This window comes from Populus euphratica, unplaced genomic scaffold (genome assembly GCF_000495115.2).
Source record: "Populus euphratica unplaced genomic scaffold, PopEup_1.0 scaffold74.1, whole genome shotgun sequence".
Taxonomy (NCBI): domain Eukaryota; kingdom Viridiplantae; phylum Streptophyta; class Magnoliopsida; order Malpighiales; family Salicaceae; genus Populus; species Populus euphratica.
In genome coordinates this window covers 26,721-50,390 of record NW_011499954.1, presented here as the reverse complement: position 1 = coordinate 50,390, position 23,670 = coordinate 26,721, and the positions used below count along the sequence as shown (strand labels likewise).

Sequence of the window (23,670 nt, the reverse complement as noted above, 5' to 3'; positions counted from 1 at the left end):
TGATGAAATTTGAAAAAAAAAACATAAATTTTTTTTAAATAAAAGAAAAATAAATATTACTTTAATAAATAATGTTTTGTAAAGATATCATCTCTTTAATTGTTTTTGTTAATTAATTTTTCACTTAATAAAGTTGCATTGGTTTATCATAATCCATGTTTATAATTATTTTATGTTTGAGCAGTAATATGAATAATTGAACAGTAATATTGATAAACAATTCTCACCAACTTAATATTAAATTAAAACGCAGGAATAAATGAAATAGATCCCCAGTTGCTATGCCAACTTAACATATGATGTTTTTGTTTAGAAGATAAGCAGAAGGGATGTTTGATCATATTAACTTCATCCTACACTTAATGCCAGCCACAAAATTAGAATTTGTTTTTTTTTTTCTATCTTTTATTATATTCTATTTTTATTAAAGTTTCAGTTTAATTCTTTACTCTTTTAATTCTTTAAATGCACATCAATAAAAAAAAAGTCATAGAATTCTATTTAATTTTTTTTTAAAAAAGAATTGTATTTATAAAAAAAAACGTTTGTTTATGTTAAAATCACATTAAAATGCAGCGCTTTGAATGTTTAAAAGAAGCCCTTTGACAATATGTACATAAAGTAGATATTGCTACAGTATGATATATTGTTCTAACTAGTTTATATATCATATTATGTGTTATGTTATGATACTTGTTGGGTTTTTTTTTAATATAATAAAAAGTATATTAATTATAGAAAATTATTTAATATTTTTATTAAATTTAAGCCTTTAAATTAATCTCGAAACCTTTAAATTCATTTCTTATCTAGATAACTCGAGTTTAAATCAAATTGCTACATTATGATATATAGTTTTAACTAGTTTAAATTAAACTTTTATTAAGAGAAATATTTTGTTTAACTATTATTAAATTCTTGTGTTTCCATCAATCAATTAGTACAGGACAAATTACAACACCTCTCCGGTATGCTAATTTTTTTGCGTGAAAGCTTCTTGAATGATGCTTATAATTTTAATGATACTTAGAAAATAAAATACTCAATATTGATGTTTCATCATTAAATTAAAACTTGTAATTATTGAACAAAATGATGAATGGTTAAAAGCGTGAAATATATTTATTTTGTTGTGAAATTATCGCATGAAACGTTGTGTTATTGACTTTGAGAAACTTTTATAATACTCAAGAAATAATTTGTGATTTATTATAGTCAGTTTATAGTTTCTATTTTGAAGAAAAACTTACACATAAAAGGTAGAAACTATAAAATTCATGGTTCAACAAGAATGATAAAAATATCTATACCTGAATAATTTTTTTTCTTTCAGTTATATTTCTTTGTATTTTTTAAAGTGGGTTGTAGAGAATAATTATTAAGATATTACTAATTATTTTTTAAATATCATAAATTTACTTGTTAAACACGATGCAAATCAAGAGTTAATTTAATGACTCCCTAACTTGGTTTTTGATTCAAGTTAGGTTCCAAAGAAATCAAATTGGAGTTAATTAAGTTTGACTTAATTGACTCTATAACTCAACCATAATCTAATTAAATATTAATTAAATATTTTTTTAAATAATATTATTTTTATTTTTAAAAAATTTAAATAATATAATTTTAAATTAACGTAATTTAATTTATTTAACTCATTGTCCGATTCTTAATCTATATCACGAATTGAGATGGCATTATATTCTATTTAGCTTTTTGGTGTAATCGTGTTTTTAAAAAATCTTGATTGTTTTAGTTTTAAATTAATTTTTTTATATTTTTATATTATTTTAATATACTAATATTAAAAATAAATTTTTTTAAATAATAATTTAATATATTTCAATGCAAAAAAAAATATTTTCAAAACTAATTTCAATTACATTCTTAAATATTACTTTTGATGATGTTCACTTCATTTGGTGCCAGCCAATAGAAACAGACAGGAGTGCCATAACTAGCAAGCACATGGTATGACTTATTTTGTTAATTACTATTTAACTTTCTTTACAATTCTTGAACATGTGAATTTCTAGGTTTCCAAAACAAAACTAGGAACACCAAAGCAAGTTTTACGGGTAGGATTCATAGCACATAACAGCCGTTTCCACCAAAAAAATATAACCCTGAATTTAGCGGTCACAATCCAAGACATATAGATTCACCTCTACAAGTTACCGAAGTTGCTGGCAGAAAGACGATCACCACCATCGTATCTCCTAAACCCTCCGAACCTTTTGTCTCTGAACAAAAAGACAAAAAGCAGACGAAACCCCCCGAGAAATAGAGAAGACGTTCAGGCAATCAAGAAAAAGGAAATAAAGAAATGGGACATGAATTGAAGATTTCTACAATTCCTCTACTTGAATCTTCATCAACAGGAACAGCTTCTAAAATTCAAACACTAGGGAATATAATTGTTTCTGTGGTTGGCACTGGTATTTTAGGCCTGCCTTTCGCTTTTCGAATTGCTGGCTGGCTCGCTGGCTCTCTCGGTGTCCTCGCCGCTGGATTTGCCACTTATTATTGCATGCTTCTCCTTGTCAGTCAGTTTTCTCTTCTCCTTTTCTTTTCTTAATCCTCCTCCATATAGTTCTTGTTACCCAGATGCAGTTTTTATACCAGCAGCATATATCTAATCCAGGGATAAAATTTATTATTTGTTTCTTTAGAGGAATTAACAATATTTGTTTCTGGGGTTTATTATTCACTACAATTTTCAAACTAACCTTTTCTTAAAACTTTATTTCTTTTTTGGTTCCTTGCTTTTCTTGTTTTCATTTATCTTTAATTTTGGGATCTGCTGTACTTATTTTATGTGGCCCAAAAATTCATTGACAGCAAAATACTTCAGAAAATTCTTTAAATTAATATATATATATTCAAGCTCACGATCCTAAAGATGCAAGATCGAGTCTCGAAGTCAGTTGTTTTATTTGTGGTAAAAATGTTAGAAGAATTCCGTTTCCCTCAATAACAGATTAAGTGGCTGTTTGGCAGTGTATTTAAAAAGTACTTCCGAAAAAATTTGAATTTTTTTATTTTAAATTAATATATTTTTAATTCTTTACTCCCACACACTCTCATTTTATATACTAGTCTTTTCTTGCCTCACTGCTGCAGGTTCAATGCAAAGAAAAGCTAGCATCACAAGAATTAACACCAGAAACAGAAACATATGGTGACTTGGGTTACAAATGTATGGGCAACACAGGCCGTTCCCTGACAGAATTTCTCATTTTCACATCCCAGTGTGGAGGAGCAGTGGCATACCTAGTCTTTATTGGCCAAAATCTATCATCCGTATTCAAGGGCCATGGACTTTCGTTCTCATCCTTCATATTCTTGTTAGTCCCTATCGAGATCGCACTATCCTGGATCCATTCGTTATCTTCTTTAGCACCTTTTAGCATTTTTGCCGACATATGCAATGTGTTAGCGATGGCAGTCGTGGTGAAAGAGGATTTTGACAAGGTAATAAGCGGTGAATTCAGGTTTGGTGATAGAAAGGCAATCACATCTAGTATAGGAGGATTGCCGTTTGCTGCAGGGATGGCAGTGTTCTGTTTTGAAGGGTTTGGGATGACATTGTCGTTGGAGGCTTCAATGAAAGAGAGGCGCGGTTTTGCTAGCTTGCTGGCAAAGGCATTCTCTGGGATTACTCTTTTGTATGTTCTGTTTGGTTTTTCTGGTTATATGGCTTATGGTGATGAAACTAAAGATATTATAACTCTCAATTTGCCCAACAATTGGTCCACAATTGCTGTTCAGGTAATGTGCTCCAGCTTTTTGCAATATAAATATGGCACTTATAACGTGTAACATCCTTCTTTCCATCTTTACATACCGCATTAGTACTTGCTCAAGGATTCCCTTTCCTTTCTTTGTTGGTATTAAATTTAGAAATGAATAGCTTCACTAGTTGTTTATTACAAGAAATCTTAATTTATCCCAATACAGCTTTTGGAATTAATAAAATAAAGGTTAGCTTTAGAACTTGGAACCAATTCTTTATATCCATTGCCTTGGATGCATTAACAGATGCCTTGGATGTATTAACAGATGCCTTGCCTGCCTGTCTACTCTGTCGTTGTCTAGTATTATTGTTATTCACTGTCATCCTCCATTTGGAACTGATTGTTTTTTTGCATATAATTTTTATCTAAAAGCATAAAAAACTAGATGCGTAGGCACGTATTTTTATACTGCATGTAGGACTTTTGTAATTATGTTGCATGTATGCCTACCACAAGACTTAATAATTGCAGAGGTAACAGTGAAATTGGAATGGTAATCTTATCACTGCAATTTTGCAAATCCTACTCTCCTATTTTATTGCTATATTATGCAACAGGATGTGATTGCCATGCTAATCTTTGTGCTAATTGGCAACAGGTTGGATTGTGCTTGGGACTAGCATTCACGTTTCCCATCATGGCACACCCAATCCACGAGATTGTGGAGGGGAAGCTGAGAAACAGTGAATGGCTTCGAAAGGCATGCTATAAAGATGGTGAGAATCCAACATTAGTTGGAAATTTTGGAACATATCTGAGTCGTGCTATATTGATTGTTGTTTTAGCACTCTTGGCATCATTTGTGCCTGGTTTTGGTGAATTTGCATCGCTTGTCGGGAGTACTGTATGTGCACTAATCTCATTTGTTTTGCCAGCCGCATTTCACCTAAAATTATTTGGTTCATCGTTACGATTCTGGGAGAAAGCCTTGGATTATATCTTCTTGATAGGTGGGCTTCTCTTTGCTGCTCATGGTACTTACAATTCCATCATTGGTTTTTGAAGGAATTTTGGCTTGAATTATGTTTTTGCTTTTTTCCTTTTCAGTAGCCTAGATTGTCACATAGAGAAATGTAGTTTCATGTAAGAGACATTATTAGCAACAGGTAGAAGGGGATGTATCTCTGGAGATCATTTACTTGGGGACTGAAGATGCAGCAACTTGCTTTGTATAATGCTGTTGGCCCTGCCTTTATCCAATCGAATGGAAAGTTCAACTTTCATGAATTTAGATTGCCTCATTCACCCAATTGACTCTCGATGTCTGTAAGGAAACAAATTAGCTCTCTTTGTGTTGCATTAATGTGCTCCCGCATCTTTTCGAGCATGCGGCTTCCACGCTGATAATAGAAAATTTTGAAACTAATTAAAACTACATATTTTTGTCAAGGTTTTAAACAGCTTCATGCACTGCCTCCATCACAAATACTAGAATTATGTTGGGTACACTATACAGTACGGTACACCTAACTTCATACTTTAACAATCGCACCACAATTCGTTTAGGTAGGCCTGATTTCACAGACTAGAAATCTAACTCCAGTCTGGTACGCCTAAACCCTGTCATCTTTTGCTGCTTGCAACTTTGCATACCACTTAAAAGGTATCTTTTCTGCTTCCCAAGAAAAGGAATGCAGATTGCTGTGATGTGAAATTCTGGAAGAGACTTAAAGCCAGGTGCTGACATTGGATAAGACTTGGGACCAGGATGCCAGAGAATGAGCAAAGATGGCAACAGAGATTCTAAATTTTTGTTGGGAAAACATTGCGAATGATCTCTAACAAAATGCAATCCATGAAAAGATGGGAGGGAATATGTAATAATATATCAGGCATTTAAATATCTACCACTGTGGAATATTAGAGTACTGGACCTTCAAAATCTTTCCGGGGCCTGCTGTCTTCCCAGTAGTGTTTTCTCCTTTAGAATAAAGCATCTTTGATGATTTGCATTATTTGTTGGTATGTATGTCATCCTTTTCAGGTGAGGGACATTTTAGATGCATCAAAGCTAATGGTATCCCCACTAAGTCCAGCATTAGCAGTGAGCATCCACTCCATTAGAAGAGAGAGGGCCAGCTTTTGGCAAAGATGACGAAGTGAGAGTGAAAATGAAATGGGGGCAAAAAGACATGGATTCTCAGTGCTCCAGGACAACATATTAAAAGATGAACGAAGATCATGAAAAAGTCCCATGTCCTTTTCCAAAATAAAATCCATGACAACTCCTTTTGTTTTCATTTGTAGCCACAATTTTGGTATTCTTAGTATCCAGTAAAGATATGTCACTCAGAATAAAGATATTCATGTGGGGAGAGCAGTACTTGCCGATAGAGATGGGAATCGCTTCTCTTATAATGACACACTCACTTCTTAGTGTGGATACCCAATTCCCATGTTGGATACCCAATTCCCATGTGGCCTACCTTCACATCCTTTTCTTCTTCTGTAATCCCAATTACAAGATTTGTAATCAAACTCTGTTTTCATAAGAAAGAAGAGATCGGATTTTGATAAAATTTTCAGGCAATGATTTCAAGGATGCATCTCATGATGATCACAGCAATTAATCAACTTGTAACCATGCTAAAGCAAACATAAAGCTACTTTGAACCAGCACGTAGAAAGGGCTCGACTTTCTTCTGAGGCATAACCCTTGCGTAAGTACTTTAGCAAGTGTTCCAAGTGGAATAAGTTGTCGGCCATTTTGATCTTTTGCTGGTGTTATAGATATTAAATTTGGTTGATTCATTGATTTAAAATTTATTGTAGCAGTTCAATTTGTTATAGAAATCAAGTTTTATTTTAAATTATTTTGGTTGAATCAATGTTTTGTTAATTTTTGATTGTTTTTTTGTTTTTAATTATTTTTTAAATATTTTTAGATCATTTTATTAATATTAAAAATAAATTTTAAAAAATAACTTGTTATAGATCCTGGACGTTGAAGACCATCACCAAATACTTGGAAAATTAAAAACCATAAAGCTGACTGCTTTTCATTTGTAATCCAATGAATTTATATCTAAAAACTGATAATTAATTTTGAACATTTTACCCACTTTATGATGCAAAATTTAACATTACAAGTTACATTCCGTAATGGAGATTGCCAAAACATAAAATTTAAAGAAAGAGATCTCTTCAATTTGAGACCAAGATTCACAGTGTTCTAATGAAATTCTTAAAGCTCTTGATACTATTAGACGAATAAGAGCCAATTACTCTGTCCCTATGCAAAAGTTATCAACATTAAAAAAAGAAAAAAAAAAGAACTTGGCCTCTTACAGAGAATTTGATGAGAAAAAAATCATAAAAGGAGGAGAATTTGATACAATAATCCACAAAACAAGAGCCGAGAGACTTGATTTTTAGATTTGTTTTTTAATATTGTTAGTTTAAATTTTATATAATTTTAAAATTATTAAAAAAAATTATATAATTATTAATTTTAAAATTTATTGGAGCTGTGAAGAATAAAAAAATTAATAGGAACGAAGCCAGCTTCCATGTAGGACCCTCCTTCCACTTAAGAAGCATGGACCCAGTTTGAGGTTGTACTATGCTTACTGTGCCCCAACATTCTCTCCCCCACCCCTCCTCTGCCCTTCTCCTTGTGTGTATATATTTGTGTGCACGAATAAATCCCCCGGGCCCACTTCCCACCCACTTCCTCCCCTCAGAAAATGACAGTTTCCGGGCCTTTTTCCACGGACAGAGTCTTTTTCCTCAGTTCGCAGGTCCTGAAGACTTCTTCGTCCTCACCTCCCATGCATCATTACATTATAGTACAACACCACATCCCATGTTAATGTTACCATCCCTACAAGTAGCATTAATAAATCAAATAAAATAACAGTTTCCTGTTCCACCATTCATAACTTCTCTTACTACTTACTAGTATATAACACAACTCTGTAACCAGTCACAGCAAACCACTAAAGCACACCAAAGAAACCCGCCACCGCCACCGCCACCGCCACCGCCACCGCCACCAACAACAACAGCAACCCTAAAAAAGGAAAACAAGAAACCCTTTCTTGGTTTCTAACAATGTCTCCACCGCTCACAAAACCAACAACAACAAGCTCGATCTTTTTTCACTCAAAACCGCCACCACCTCTCTGCACTTTCCTTCTCTTGACAGCCCTTTGCCTTATTGGTTTCTTTTACACTCTCCACCACTCTCAAAATCCCAAGACTACCCTCCAGCACACCGCCACCCTTTTCCTCTCTTACTCCTCTAACTCCACCATCTCCTCCTACCTTCATTCCCTCACTCTCCACCCTCACCTCGCTGGCACCAAACCTTCTCTTGAGACCGTCAACTATGTCTTCTCCCATTTCAAGAACCTCAAGTTAGAAACACACAAGAAAGAATACCAAGTTTTGCTCTCTTACCCTATAAAATCTTCACTCTCCGCGCATTTTAGCAACGGGAGTGTTGTAGATTTTAATATTAGTGAGGTTGTTGATCTTGCTGAATCAGATAAAATTGTTTCCCCGTACCATGCGTATTCGCCGTCTGGTACGGTGCACGCTAAGGTTGTCTTTGTAAATTATGGCCGTGAAGTGGACTATAATGCGCTTGAGGCTTTAGGAGTGAACGTTAGTGGATGTGTTGTTTTGGCAAGGAAAGGTGAGGGTTTAAGTAGGGGTGGAGTGGTTAAAATAGCTGAATCTAAAGGTGCTTTGGCTGTTCTGTTGTACGCCGAGGAGGGCAGGGTAAGTGGGGGTGTGGAGAGAGGGACTGTGATGAGGGGTGTAGGAGACCCACTTAGTCCAGGGTGGGCTGGGGTTGACGGAGGGGAGAGACTGGGGTTAGAGGACAGTGAAGTACTTGAGAGGTTTCCTAAAATTCCATCTCTGCCCTTGTCTTTTGGGAATGCTGACGTCATCTTGGGGTCGCTTGGTGGCCGTACCGTGCCTCCGGAGTGGAGGGATTCTGGTGGAAGGTCTAGGGTCTTACGGGTCGGCCCAGGGCCGGCTAAGGTCAACTTCACTTACCAGGTTGGTTGTTTTGTTTGTTTGTTTGTTTGATGAATGTTTCGAGTGTTTTATGCTCGAATGTTGTACTGATAGAATGCTATAGAAGACAAAAAAGAGAATTTTGAAAGGCCCACAAACGTTGGTCCAAAATTATGGTATCTTTGAATATTTGTAGTTGGCTAATTGTTGATTTTGCTATTTAAAGGTTGGTCAAACTGGTATTTGGATCGGTATATGAGGATTGAATAGTATTAAATTTGGATGAGTGTTGAAGTTCTTGTTTACGCTTTCTATTTCCTGGGCTATGATTCTAGTTGAATTTGCAAAATCTGGAGTTGAATTCGAAGTTTTGGAAGAGCTAGAAGTGCTTTTGTTTGGCCTAGAGCGGCCATGACAACAAGGACTAGCTTCCTCGAAACATGTGAACTTGATAACATGCTAGTGTGCAATGACATAGTAACATGATTATTGTAGGCAAAACTCAATATGATTCACTTAAGCTTCAGTTTTGTGATTGGGTTTTCTTGGTTTGGAGAATATGTGCCTGCCACCTGCAAGCTCGCTCTTTTTTCCTTTTTCCTTGGTGGAGAAGTCTTGACATAATAAATTTTAGTAAATATGACCTGTATTGAGGTGGCTGTTATTTTTGTGTTTCCTAATTATCCAACTATGATTGGCATCTTACTATGTGATCTTGCTTATTTCACACAACTAAGATTTTGGGAAAATATCAATATCTATCCACAAGATGATCGATGGAGGGCGACTGTTAAAGATGGTGAAGTCGAGCTGAGTTTTGACAACTTAATCTACTTTATGAGATTCAGCAGATTAAGATTTTTCCTTTTTCTGCTATTTGATATGGAGAGTTGTGATTGGTTTTTAAGTCCAGTCACCCTTTCATGCTTTGAAAGAGCTTGTTTTCCTGTAGCTCAATATCAATTCTGGATACTACGATTTGATTTGGATGGATTTTTTTCCAATCTTTTAATTTTTAACGCATTGAAGTGAATATCATCTGACGTGCTTCTTTATGTATGAGAATTTCAGCTCTCTGCAATTTTGTAATGCTCTCTCTTTGTTATAAATGTATTTGGCTGCTTATTATTAATGAGGAAACGTGGAAAGAAACACAAAAAAGCATATTAAAAGCTATTTATTTGACAAGCTCATTCCACTTTTCACACATTTTTTCTTGATTATTGATTTTTCTTCTGTTCTTTAGGGGGAGAAAAAGATGGTGACAATCCACAATGTTTTTGCTGTCATAAGGGGGTCAGAAGAGCCTGATCGTTATGTGATCCTTGGTAATCACAGAGATGCATGGACATATGGAGCTGTTGATCCCAATAGTGGTACTGCTGCATTACTAGACATTGCTCGGCGATATGCTCGTTTGATGCAGAAGGGGTGGAACCCTCGAAGAACTATAATCCTTGGTAGTTGGGATGCAGAAGAGTTCGGGATGGTAGGTAATTCTCCATCTTTGTTTTCATTTATGTGCAATGGCTGTGATGTGGATCAAGATGTTAACCTCAGGATTGTTGAATTATAGTTTCTCACATTTACTGTGCTGTCTCTGATTCTACAATCTTCTTCTTGCATAGAACAGGATGGAAGGTACTGCATCAAGTTTGATCCTCATCCATTTATTACTTTGTTGAAAACTGAAGAACCTGTTTGACATGGCTCGTTATGCATTATTGATAAAGAATACATTTTACAAAAATATTTTGCTTCATTATTCTTTTTACAGCTTCTATTGATGCAATGACAATTCAATTGTCCTTGGAAGTGATCACTTTGGAATGAGGGAGACAGATACTTGTATGATCTCCTCATAACATGGATGGACCTTTCAGCAATTTCATGTGTTTGACTTTGTGGTCGATTGCTGATCCTCCCATCCAAGTCTGTACATGGATCTCTGTTCTGATTTCCCAAAGTCTGGCAACTGTAACAGTTCTATATAAACAGAATACCAAATTTGCTTGGAGAGGGCCGGATTTCAGGACGGCTATTTATTACCATATCTAAACATGAATGCAGTAAATTGATAGGTTCCTTGAGAAAAATAATCTTTCCTTGCTCACTAAATGTTGTTGTCAAGCCTCATAGTTTTTCTTTTAATAGTTTTACTGAGTATGTATCTGTGATAATCTTTGGATGCTGAACCTAACAAGATTGTATACTGGAGTGCTTTTGTGTATTGCAGTAATCCAAATTGATGTGTAACTATGATATTGTAGGGTCTACCGAGTGGGTTGAACAAAACCTTGTCAATTTGGGTGCGAAAGCAGTGGCGTATCTTAATGTAGATTGTGCAGTTCAAGGCCCAGGATTTTTTGCCAGTGCAACTCCCCAGCTAGATAATCTTCTTATTGAGGTTACTAAAAAGGTAAATTAGAGGAACAGTATGCTGTTACTTTTAAGGCAGTTTTGATTAGCCTCTTTGGATGTTGCTTGGTTTCAAAACGTGACATTTTAACCAGTTATTTCAACTAATACTAAAAATGATTTCAGGTCAAGGATCCTGAAGCAGAGGGTGCAACTGTATATGAGAAATGGGCAGCCAGAAACCAAGTCAATGCAGTAAGACTGAACAGTATCTTTTATCAAATGCCAGTATTTTAACTGCTCGAAGACGCTGCTTCTTCAATTATTAAATGCTGATATTTGAAATGCTTAAAGATGCATAAACATTCACACCAATGTATGTGTCTGTGTTTGTGTTTGCACGTACACATCCTTCACTTAAACTATTGTGTAGCAGCATACCACTTTGGTCTCTACAAAAGAATAGGTCCTATGTGCAATGCACTGATGATCATCTCAAATATCTTCTTGCTTTGAAGCTACAAATGGAAATGGTGCCCTTTTTTTCCCCTCACAATTAGAAGTTATAACCACCCTAGTGGTGCTCATTTATTTAAGAATGGCAATGAATCGGGTCAGGGAAGGTTTTTTGCAGGATTATCTAAATCTGTAACCCACCTCTGCATGGAGGATTTTCTCCATGTAGCGGTACCCGACCTCATTTATTTAATATGTTTTTTTGAAGATCAATTTTACAAAGATAAAATCTATGCTTAAAACAAACTACATCTATATTCATGAATCATAAAACCATAAAATAGTGTATCAATTTTCCATGTACAAAATAATAAAAATCATTTATGAATCATAAGATATAAAATTCAAGCGTCTCATTAAAATATAAAATTAATACTACAAAAAAAAAAAGTGTTGACACCCTAAGCTTGGGGAAGGGGCCTGGTGCGTAACTGAAACTAGTTAAGGGGCAGGTTGGGTGATGGGGTGAGCGAATGCGCCCACCCCTGATCAAACCAGATCAGATTTTATCCCCCTTCAGTTTGGCTGTGGTCAAACTGGATATAATTCCAATCCAATTGGATCCATGCATGCAGATCAAGTGCAATTATCATCCGTACATGTAGTCGTACTTCAACAAATGATGTGTTTTGGCCTCCTGGAGATAAGTTTTTTTTTATCAGGCTCTTATTCGGGGACTATCATGTTTGGTTTGCAGATTCAAAGACTCGGTGGAGTGGATTCTGATTTTGCTCCATTTCTGCAACATGCAGGGATTCCTTCTATTGATATCTATTATGGAAGAGGTATGTTTCTCCAACCTTTGCAGTGATTATTTACTGGCAGTAATGTCCTATTTAGGTTTGTGGTTATGCATATGTGAGATATGAAGGTATTTATTTATCAGGCGCTCAAATGGAATCATTTCAGGAATTTGAATAGCTTTAGCTGTGTTTTTTCCCCTCAGCCTTGCAAATATTATTGCAGCTAAAGGATCAGAAATAAGGATAATTTTTAGGATTTTTGTTTTTGAACATTGTATCATAGGAGTAACACCACCATTTGTTTTCATCATCCCCACTTTCAAGTCATGCCTCTCTCCATGTTTTGGCATTATGACACGCATTACTGTTTCTGTTCTTGAAGTTTAAGAGGAACCAAATTGGAACAAGAAACGTTCCCTGGATTTTCAAACATGATTGTGGCTTGACAGTAAGAGACTATTTTATTTTGTCTCAGGGAATGTCTGAGATGTTCTTTTCATAATCTATACCTTGTTGGTATTAATGCCAGAAACAGTATTGTAATTTGATGAATTTTATTTATCTTTGGAGAAGCATGTTAGAATTTTAATTCTCTTGAATCAGGGGTCCAAAGCCACAACAATTAGAAAACTATCTAGAGAACTCGCCAGGTGGATAAAATCCAAACTAAGAGACAGATAATGATAAATCACTGGATTTTCATCTCCTTGACCAACTTTGACTCTTGTAGCACAGCTGCACACTGGGAATTCTGATTCCTGTGAACCTCATTGATGAATGGAGCAGGGCTTTGGTATGCCATAAACCAAGGAACAAAGCTTTCTCAATCACAGCAAAACATTGAACAAACAGCCCAGATGATGGGCACCAAGGACCGTATTGGTGGTTGCACAACAAATGGATAGATTTAGCATCATGTAAAACAAGGCAGGTCTGGAAAAAACCTTCTAGATCAGAAGAAAACACTGAAAAGGATAAAAGAAAAGAGAATTGAAAAGGAAGAGAAAAGGGCATGCTGCTGGCAAAAGTCAAGCAGTGGTAACCCAATTCTTATGGGCGGCAGGGAGGGAGCGCAGTAGTGAGAGGTTTGGTAGGATTGCTAGTTCTGGGTGGTACTTTTCTAAGGTTGGCAGCTACTGTCTGTTTTGAGTTAAGCATTTTATTATGTGACTTTGATGGTACAAGAACTTGAGAGTCTGGTGACATGGTTGAAGCCAAAGAAGAAACTGGCAGAAAACCTTGCTTCGCTTAAGTTAAACCCCAGTTGCAAGAAACATTATTAGTGCAATTGAACAGATAATAGCAGAAAATTATTTGAACTACATAGCTTTTATTTCTTTGCTAACTCGCGAGAATTCTTTGCTAGCGATACTAACTGAAAGCTGGAAATTTATACTTGTTGTTCAGATTTCCCTGTCTATCACACTGCTTTTGACTCCTATGGGTGGATGAAAAAATATGCGGACCCGTTATTTCATCGTCATGTGGCTGGTTAGTGTCCTTTTCTGTCAACTTGTGTGCCTACTGCAGATAAATTATAAGGGCATTCATAACAACTTTCAATGGCCCTTCTGTTTTTTGTTGTTTCAGTTGCTGGAATTTGGGGACTTCTAGCCCTTCACCTGGCTGATGAGTCTATTCTCCCATTTGATTACATCTCTTATGTGGAGCAGTTACAGGTGTGCATCTGATTAAAATTTCTCCAGCATGTATTTGTTAGTCAAACAAACGATGTTTTAGACTAGCTGTTCACAAATAAGTGACCAAAATGGTTGGAAACTTGCCAATAGAGATGATTGCATTTCTATGGGAAACCTAGGGTGCTTCCTTCAAATTCTTTATGTAACTATTTATGTTGTGGGTAAGAATAATTTTTTAGAAAATAGGATCTAACTTGAGGAAAAGACTGGAAAATAACATGAGAAGATGCATCATTCTAACAATTAGCGTGGTTGGAAATCATTTATGTTTGACTGCCAAGCTGTTCCATGATGGCTGTACAGCTAACATGAGGAAAAGACAGGAAAATAACGTGGGAAGATGCATCTTTCTAACAATTAGCATGGTTGGGTATCATGTGTTATGTTTCACTGCAAAGTTGTTCTCCTTAAATATGATGGCTGTATAGTATGCATTTGTGAGATTCACCCGCCCAACTCCACAACCTGTGGTTCTTGAGAAATGAAACTGGCTATTCAATTTTGAAGGTTGAAGAAATATGGTTCCGAAATCACATTGCACCATTATTGAACATTTTCTCTGAATATATAGTGAATTTTGTCATTTTCAATCTCTGAGTGACATTTCCCCTTTCCTTGGCAGGGGCATACAGTTGTCTTGGGCAAACTATTGGACAGGAACGTATCTCTTCATCCTTTAGTTACTTCAATTCAAGAACTTGCCTCTGCTGCAAAAGAAGTGGAGTATGAAGTAAAGGTGAGCTCTTGAAGTAATTATTGGACTTCCTACATCTTAGTGGAGATGAGGAAAACCTACATTTTATGGTCATTTATTATGCTCTCTCTCGAGTCCTCAAGGGGCATGTATTGTTTTTTAATGCAGCAATTGAGAGAACAAGAGAGGAGGGGGGATTTTATAGATTTGAAGTTGCGAGCATTGAATGATCGGCTGATGCTTGCTGAAAGAGGCTTCCTGGATGTAGAAGGGCTTCAAGGAAGGCAATGGTTTAAGCATCTTGTAAGTGTTCTCCTCGTCTCCAGCTCAAGAGCATTAACTTGGATTTAAACAGTATTGTGAAGAACCTCAACAGCAATTTCTGTGTAGAACTGACGTTTTAATCATCTTTGTAGATTTATGGGCCTCCGAGTGACTACGAAAGTAAACTGGATTTCTTCCCTGGAATAGCAAATGCTCTCTCTCAATCCACTAGCAAAAGCCAACAAAATAGGCAAGCAGCAGTTCAGCATGAGATATGGAGAGTTGGCAGAGCCATTGAAAGGGCTGCTAGTGCTCTTAAAGGGAATCTCACCTGAATCAAGCAGAAAACATGCATCGACATGAGGCCGTCAACTTGTATATAAGAGTGGTCAACTTGTCATAGATTTTAACTTTACTCGAGATGCATAAGGTTAACTCTTGTGAATGCGAATTTAAAATCCATGCTGTAAAATTTTGGCTCATCCACAGCAAGCAAAGCTATTATCAAGAACATTGCATCCCGTGATTACTGATATGCTGGAAAGATACAAAGACTAGAACTGAAATTGCAGACATCTGAATGTGTTCCACTCTTGCATGATCTTAAAACAGAATATATCGATGCCCTCGTGAGTCTTCATAAGAAAAAAGTTCTTAAAATATACAGATCGGAAAATGACAGGTTATCAGTTAAAAAGCATGGGATTAGGAGGTTGCATTAATTGGGTCTCAAAATAAGATGGTGGCTAAGTAAATTTGAGTGACACAACACAATATAACAGAGTTTCCTTGCAGGCATCAACTTGCATGATAAGAACATGGCAGGTTTATTTCCTCTTTTCCAAGTGGCAAAATTGAAGACATTGAAAAATCTTGCCTTGGTCCGAATGTCCTCTCTCTTGCATCATATAGTTCTATATCCAACATGGCAATATAATATACTGTTCATTTTGATTTAGTGTAATAAATTAGTTAACTCGTCTGATCTTTGCTACATAGATTTTTTTTTAATAACAAAAAAAGTTGTTCATGTATTTTCTAGCAGTAAAATAATTTTGATTGTGAATTCAAAATTTAAAGTACAAGTTTTAAAAAATTGATTGAGATTTTTATTCATCAATACATATTAAAAACAAATGTTAATACCAATTAAAGACAGGTTAACAATTTGAAAAACATAAATCATGATTAGTGGCAGAGTTAGGATTTTTTAAATGAAAGGGTAAATTATTAATAAATATTTAATATTATATATTATATAAACATGCATTATATTAAGAAATCAATGTGAAATATATGTATTAACTCATATTAAACAAAATTAATATAAAAATACTTTCAAAATAAAAAAATTATGTTATAATTGTTCTTTTCAAGTTTTATATTTTAAAACTGCTTCATAATAACTTTATTATCAATCTTATCAAAAGTATTTTTTTTAATATATACAATCAAACTGTCAATTCATCTATTTTTAGTTTAGGATAGGTTCAATGCTTCTGTTCTCTAAATCTTCGAAGAAATAGTGAAATTCTTAATAATAATTTTATACTGGTATATGATAGAGAATAACTAAAACCATAACTTAAAATGATTGTTATGACATATTGATGTTGTTATTGTTGACTTATTATTTTCTACAAGTGGGTTAAATATAAATGTTAAATATTTTTTTATTTCTCTATTATGTCCTTAATTTTTTGATTTGTCCCATACTTCATTTTTAATCGCTAGTAAGATTATCGCCATCCATTTTCAATATGAAATTCGTAATAAAATACTCTTATTAATTTTTTAAAACTCATTTAGATTCATATCTATATACATATAATATTACTCATACATATATTAATTTACAAACTCTTAAATTATTATAAATCCTAACATTTTCAATAACTAATTGTAAATGAATAAAACTAGAATTAAACAATGAAACAAATAAAAAAAATTACCTAAAGCATAAAGTATAAGAGGCTATTTACTTAACTAACTAATAGCTTAGAACTTGAAGAAAAATTTTGTAAAAAAAAATAAATAATAATAGCTCGAAAAAAAAAAGGGTTATCGGTTAATTAATAAAAAAGAAAGAAAACAATTAGTGAAATGTGTTAAACATATATATTATATATTATATTATGTTGTAAGTTAACAATAGCTAACTTGGGTTAATTAGTAGTTAGAAAAAAAAATTAAACATGTTAAGATATTATTAATATTCTAATATAAAAAGTATTTTGAAAAAAAAAAGTTTAAAGAGGCAAATTGTATATTTTAATATAAAAAATATGTTAAAAGAAAAATTAAGGAGGCAATTGCCCCCTTTTGATACCATATAGCTCCGCCACTGCACTTGATCTTGTTCTAATTGCAGGCCTCAAAGTTATATATATACACACACACACACACACCCTTCCTTCTCTTATTAATAGTTATTTGGTCTTTGCTCCCCTACGGGTTAAATAAAAAAATTATACAAAAAAAGTGCTCCCCATTGTCGGCGCATTTTCTATTAGCAACAAAAATTGTGATTGTGAATTCAAATTTTAAAGCATAAGGTTATATGTGCCATAAAGGTTAAAAAAAGATATTATGGACAGTTGAAGACCAAGTTATGGACTTTTGGGAATATTATTAAATTCAGCGGCTTGATAGGTTTAATTTAGAGGTTTTAATCCAGGTTTTTATTTGGTTTTGGTTTCAAATTATATCATGTATGAGTTGATTTTATGAGTTCAACGGCAACTCGAGCAAAACCTAGTTTGATTAAAAAATATTTTAAATTTTATTTTTTTAGTTTTTTAAAAAAATTATTAAAATGATAATGTTATGGGTCAACCTAGATCTTTAAGTGTTAGCTTTGCAACCCTGTCAATTTAGTCAAATCCCAGTTTGCCTTTAAAAATAATTAAAAAAAAAATTAATCTAATATTTCTTTTATAAAAATATTAAAATAATAATATTTTGGATAAACTTGGATCAAATTAAATTAATTTACCTAACCCATAACTTAGGTCCTCTTACTAAGTTTAATAATCTTGTTTTTAAAAATATATTTTTTATTCAATCAAATAATTAACAATTTAAACATAGGAGAGAAGATATTAATTAAAATTTTAAAAAGAAAAAAAAGTTAATTATTAATGGACTTAATAGGATAGGCTTACTGATAGGCACATAAATGATATATTGTCCATTTTTTTTTTAATTTTAAGAAAGTTGACAATGTGTCTTCTTGAAATCAAGTTTTCAACCAATTTTATGGAGGTTAAAAAATTGAGATACAAGTTTTTTTTATTTAAAAAACTTATTTTTAACTTGTTTTTACATGAAAATACATAAAATATATTTTAAGAATGTTGAAAAATCTTTTGCCAACCTCAGAACACCCTAAATCACTCTAAAAAGTAAAAATCAACCAATTAAAAGAAAGCCACACAAATCCTAATTTAATTTTTTTAGCATGTTTATACGGAACATTATCCCTATTGAACTCCTCTTGTAAACTTCTGGATAAAATTTATAAAATTAATAAAGTAATTGCTATGATAAGTGAGTAAAGTGAATATATGAATTTAAAAAATAACTTTATGAGAATTTGAAATAAAATGTTTATGTATTAGTTTAAAAATAAAAATATGAAAAAACAAAGAAAAGCATATAAAAATTAAATAAAAAGATAAAAGAGAAAATTAATGTTTTAGGATATAATATAATAATAGGAAATTAATGTTCTAGGATATAATATAATAAAATTTGAAGTAGTTGGTTAAAACTTGGCTTTAAAAATACATCTGAATCTTGGAAATATGACTTGACAAATATAAAAGATATAATATAAGCCTGTAACTCTAAAATTGATAAACAAGTTATAATACAAAGAATTTTTATAAATTTAAACTGAAAATATTTAGAAAAGTATTTAGAATTTTTAAAATAAATTAATGCATGATTTTATACTATTTGAATTGATGATATAAGCTTTGCGCATAATTACATAGTTTTTTTTTAATTAAAAAAGGAACAAAATTTGAGGAAAACTTGTATAATAAATAGGTATGGAATTTCCCAATAAATTAGTTAGAGATTTGAAAAATTTAAGCAAATAAAACAATACAAATTTTTGGATTTTTGGTGTAAAAATTACAAGTTATTCAATTTTATATTATTAAGTATAACTCTCAATTAAACTATTAGATCAAACTAAAATGTTTTGATTAATCTTCTAAAACATAATTCTATGTTGATTTAAAATTTCATGTAAATTGAATGTTGAAAAGATCTTTTGAAAATATAAATATCAAGTTATAAAATAAAAAACTAGCACTTGAGCTCATTAATGACAAAATTATAAACACGCCAAAAATCTCCTCCCTCCTTAAAAAACCTGGGAGTGCAGCTAGTTCACGAGGGAAAGGCTGTTCTCAAAGAAAGTGTTAACACTAGAATGGTAGCAAGCCTTTTCATTAGCTCATGGAAGTTTTCTTCATACTCCTTTGACTATTTCAATACTACTTTGATCTTTTTAAAATCTATAAATATTTTTTTTTATAGATATGATGTTTTAAAAAACCATTTTTTTAGTTAAAAATCATATTTTTCCAACTTGGCATATAATTTATAGTTCTTTAGAATGTACAATACATACCTGATATTTTTTTTATAGTTATTTAAAATTTTATATGGTTTTTCTAAATTCTGATTGATCTAAAATTTTAATTTAAAATTAAAAAATATTAAAAAACCATATAAAATTTCAGCTTAATCTAATGATTGTATTGAGAATTATACTTGATAGAGTAAATTTGATCAATTAGTAATTTTACACCAAAGATCTAAATTTCTATGTTCCATCCTTACATGGATTGTATTAATTATCTCACTAAATCCTCTAGATCATTTTTTTATTTCAAAATATATTTAGTTTGTTTTTTATCATTTATTTCATTGATATATTTATTATTATTTCACAATAATATTATCGATTTTTAACCAGGATTTACATCAATGCCTTTTTCATCTAATTCTTTCTTAATTATTATTCTTTATTTTCTTTATGATTTCTCAGAATTATTTCTTCATTCTCAAAATATATTTATTTAAAAGTTTTCTAATTTTTTTTATCCATGGAAACCTATTATTGATCTCACTAACATTATGAATTTTAAAATAAATTTCTTAGTTCTCATTTTCACTTCATCATTACCTGTAAATTTACTTACAAGGATCATCCTCTCTATTTATACATCATATGCATTTTAATTTCCATCATTTATTTATCTTTTCTCATCATGAGTTTTCATTATTTATATAAGTCTTATTGTCTTCGATCCTATGGTTACACGAGATTAACAAACAAAATTTTTATTTAAATAATAAAATCCTTTTCCCTAAAACAAAAATAGTAAAACCAACCGAAAAAAACCCAATCCAAACATTTTCAACCCGATAGACCCGGTTTATTGGGCTTTATTTTGAATGAAACAAAAGCGGGAAAGCAAATGCTAGTAAAGAAGAAAATCGAAAGAGGGAGTGTGAGAGAGAAATGGAAGAAACGATATCTGAATTTAGCAAAAGCGTAGGCAGCTTCTGCAACCACCTCCAGTCTAGCTGCGACGCTCTCAAACAATCCATCGACCGCCGCCCCATCCCTCTCGGTAAACAACACCCCCACCTTCCCCTGCCGCCCCCCTTCTTTTTCATTCAACAATTTAAACAGTACATCTTCTTCTTCTTCTTTTCCAGATTCGGCTTCATCTACGTATATCCAGTGCTTAAACAGAAGTGTAGCGAGCGCAAGCAGCGATCTCAACTTACTAGAATCGATGTCATTTGGTACCGTTTCTTTTGAGGAATTATTAGGTCATTGCAATGAAGTTTACAAGAACAGTGAGAATCGTATTCTTGATATTCAAGATCGTCTCAGGAGCTTCGGTTATGTTCCTGCTGGTACTTTCATCTTTTACTCTGTTTATTATTTGTGTTTGAGTCTTTACAAAATTACGAAAAATAAGTTCTTTTTCTTAAGGAAATTTGGTTTTTTTTTTTTAAAATAAATAAATTAAAACTGATAAAATTGATAATGAATAGTCATGTAATTGGAAATGATGCAGAGAAATCAAGGATGGTAGAAAGTAGTGTTTTTGGGTTTTGGATTTTGTTTCATGATTTTTTATCAAATTAAGAAATGCAAGTAAAAAAGCCACATGTTGGATTGAGATAGGCGCATTTGTAACTGTAAATGCTGTTCTGTCTGAAATTTTATGCACATCTATGACTTGTGTTGATTGCTTTTTTTCTTTTATTAATTGTTTTGCTTTTAGAAGTTGAGATTGATGATGAAGCGGATTTGAGTGTATCGATGGCGCTAGGTTTAAACTTGAAGGATGAAATGGACCCTTCTGCAGCTTATAATGAACCGGTGTCTGTGGCAAGTTCAATCATGAAGAGTTTGGAAGAGGATCCTTTGTATCCTTGTTTTATACTATCGCTGTTTCATTACTTCTCTCCTTGTTTCTTTAACATGGAGGATTGGAACTTTTTTTCCATGTTCCTGGCAAAGAGTGAACTGATAAGAAGGGTTTGTTAGGATTTGATTGAAGAAATTCTGGGTCATTTTCATTATCGCATTAAAGTGGATGAGAATCTTGTTTGCCTTGATCTGTTTTTTTAGAATGGACGGGACGTTGAGCTTAAAGAGTCTTGGGCTTTCAGATGTCTGTCTTGCCACTTTAGCAGCTGAAGGTAGTCTCTTGCCACTGCTATACTTCAATTTCAGATTGAATGAATTGCAAAATCATATACTGATTTTGCTCTATGTGTGATGGTTAGATGGATTTCTTGCTGTAAATACTTACAAGTCTGCCTCCTACATCGCTGATTTGTGCTTTCTACTAATTTCACCTCTCATTCTCTGCAGCTAACAGTAAGATAAATGATCCCGATATATCTATGAGAGACACAAAGAAGTAAGTTGTTGAACTTGTATTTTGTGCTTCGCAAGGAACTTTCAGTGTTTCCTTTGCACATTCTAAATTGTTCATGTTTTAGGTATTATGGAGACAATTTACAAAACGTGAAGATTCTGGACGAAAATACTGCAAATATGGGAGTAATTGAAGGTAGAAAGCTGTCATTGAGATTTAGCTATTAAAGGTTTTTCATGTCATTCCAATTTAACAATGAAACAATACCAAGCACCAATGAGTATGTGGTTATCCTTCGTTGTAAAATCCAGGTGAACTGGAACCAGCTGAAGCTCTTAGGGCTGTTGTGAAGGCTTCAAAGGATGATTATGAAAGTCTTCCTTCCTACATGAAAAGTCTAACATCATGGGAGGTATGGATGACTAGTTTCCGTCCTTAAGATTGAGCTGATGTTGTTTGATCTTTCCATTCCAACTGAATATATTCAAGATAGCCTTTCTTTGAATCTTGACTGTAAAGGTTGCTTCATGACAATTGTACTGAATGCTGAGGAGCTAGTTTCCATGTAGCACTTCATTTTTCCTAATGGTCTTATAGTTGAAACTTGAAATAACATCAGTAGGCTTTTTGAAAGGATTCTGCTTTTCTGTCCTTCGTAAGCTGGAGTTGGTACGAAATTTCTCGAAGTATAATTGGACGGCAATGATGTTTCTTGTATTGGTTTGGAGACAGCACTTTACACAATTATACCAATACATAGGATTGATAACCAGCTTGGTTAACGTTGGGTTTTCCCATTTATGACGTTCGTGATGTTTTTCTGTGCTTGAACTTGCAGGATCTGCTTGCTGCCGTTGAGAAAATCAACTCCAGCCTAAAGAAGAAGGATAAAACGAAGGGAAATAATTATTTCCGCCAAAATGAAATCACATCAATGGATTTAGGTATGTATTGTCATCTCGCTGTCATATACATTTCATTACTCGTTTGCCACAGGCATTTTTATCCATTTCGATGTTAGAGATTGATCAACAAGGGTGGGACTCAAACTTGAGATCTCACCCATAGAATTAGAAATATTGCGGGTGTGCATTTGAAGTTGTGGTTTTTCTAGCTGCAGTCCATTGACGACTCACGTTTTGCTTTGGTGCTATTTGCTTGTATTAGGGCCTAAAGCAAGAACTTATTTGCTGCTGCTCACACGCATGAATCAGCTGGCTGTTGAAACTGTTGATGGCTTGATATCCTATAAAGTTCTATAGACAAGATATGATCCCTTTCGCATACAACTGGCTTAGTAGATTAAACCAACTGTGCCTTCAATTTTTATGAAAATTTTCTGCAATTTGAGATTGTGATAAACCAAATAAATATTATGGTGTCTATTTGAGATTGTAATAAACATATAAATATCAAACCAAAATAAATTTTATTATCTAGTAAAAATCAACAAAAAAAATAAATAAATGATGAAATTAAAAAAAATAAGAAAAATCAATAAAGATTCAATTGTGATGGATCAAATTGAAAGAGAAAAAAAAAGGACAAAATTTCAAGCATGTAAGCTTTTTTTTTAAAAAAACTCTAGATAACTTGAGTTATTTTTAAAATTAATTAAAAATTTTATAGAAAGTAAAAAAAAATAGAGTTTGATTTTCAATTAAATAAATGTTAAAATTAAAATAACAAGAACTAGAAAGAAAAAAA

At 33.1% G+C, this 23,670-nt stretch overlaps 3 protein-coding genes across 5 annotated transcripts; all 3 read left to right on the top strand.

Moving 5' to 3' along the window:
• Positions 1-1,994: 1,994 nt before the first annotated feature.
• Positions 1,995-5,121, top strand: ANT1 (aromatic and neutral transporter 1). 2 transcript variants are annotated; one of them, XM_011044221.1, is made up of 4 exons: positions 1,995-2,542; positions 3,124-3,771; positions 4,396-4,513; positions 4,673-5,121. In XM_011044221.1, exons 1-4 carry the CDS (start codon positions 2,327-2,329, stop codon positions 4,798-4,800), a joined length of 1,110 nt encoding a protein of 369 aa, XP_011042523.1. In that variant the 5' UTR covers positions 1,995-2,326; the 3' UTR covers positions 4,801-5,121. The 2 variants fall into 2 exon arrangements, with proteins under 2 accessions (XP_011042523.1, XP_011042522.1); XM_011044220.1 differs by having other exon boundaries at positions 1,997-2,542; positions 4,396-5,121.
• Positions 5,122-7,566: 2,445 nt separating this feature from the next.
• On the top strand, positions 7,567-15,551 carry AMP1 (Peptidase M28 family protein). Its single transcript, XM_011044219.1, has 10 exons — positions 7,567-8,807; positions 10,012-10,258; positions 11,036-11,184; positions 11,310-11,378; positions 12,337-12,424; positions 13,790-13,873; positions 13,973-14,061; positions 14,705-14,818; positions 14,945-15,079; positions 15,193-15,551. Exons 1-10 carry the CDS (start codon positions 7,851-7,853, stop codon positions 15,373-15,375), a joined length of 2,115 nt encoding a protein of 704 aa, XP_011042521.1. The 5' UTR covers positions 7,567-7,850; the 3' UTR covers positions 15,376-15,551.
• A 4,957-nt stretch (positions 15,552-20,508) lies between these two features.
• On the top strand, positions 20,509-23,308 carry LOC105138186 (uncharacterized). Of its 2 annotated transcripts, none has more exons than XM_011044215.1 (9): positions 20,509-20,694; positions 20,783-20,986; positions 21,364-21,505; positions 21,711-21,781; positions 21,957-22,005; positions 22,088-22,158; positions 22,275-22,375; positions 22,802-22,907; positions 23,131-23,308. In XM_011044215.1, exons 1-9 carry the CDS (start codon positions 20,583-20,585, stop codon positions 23,223-23,225), a joined length of 951 nt encoding a protein of 316 aa, XP_011042517.1. In that variant the 5' UTR covers positions 20,509-20,582; the 3' UTR covers positions 23,226-23,308. The 2 variants fall into 2 exon arrangements, with proteins under 2 accessions (XP_011042517.1, XP_011042516.1); XM_011044214.1 differs by having other exon boundaries at positions 20,511-20,694; positions 21,361-21,505.
• Positions 23,309-23,670: the final 362 nt, after the last annotated feature.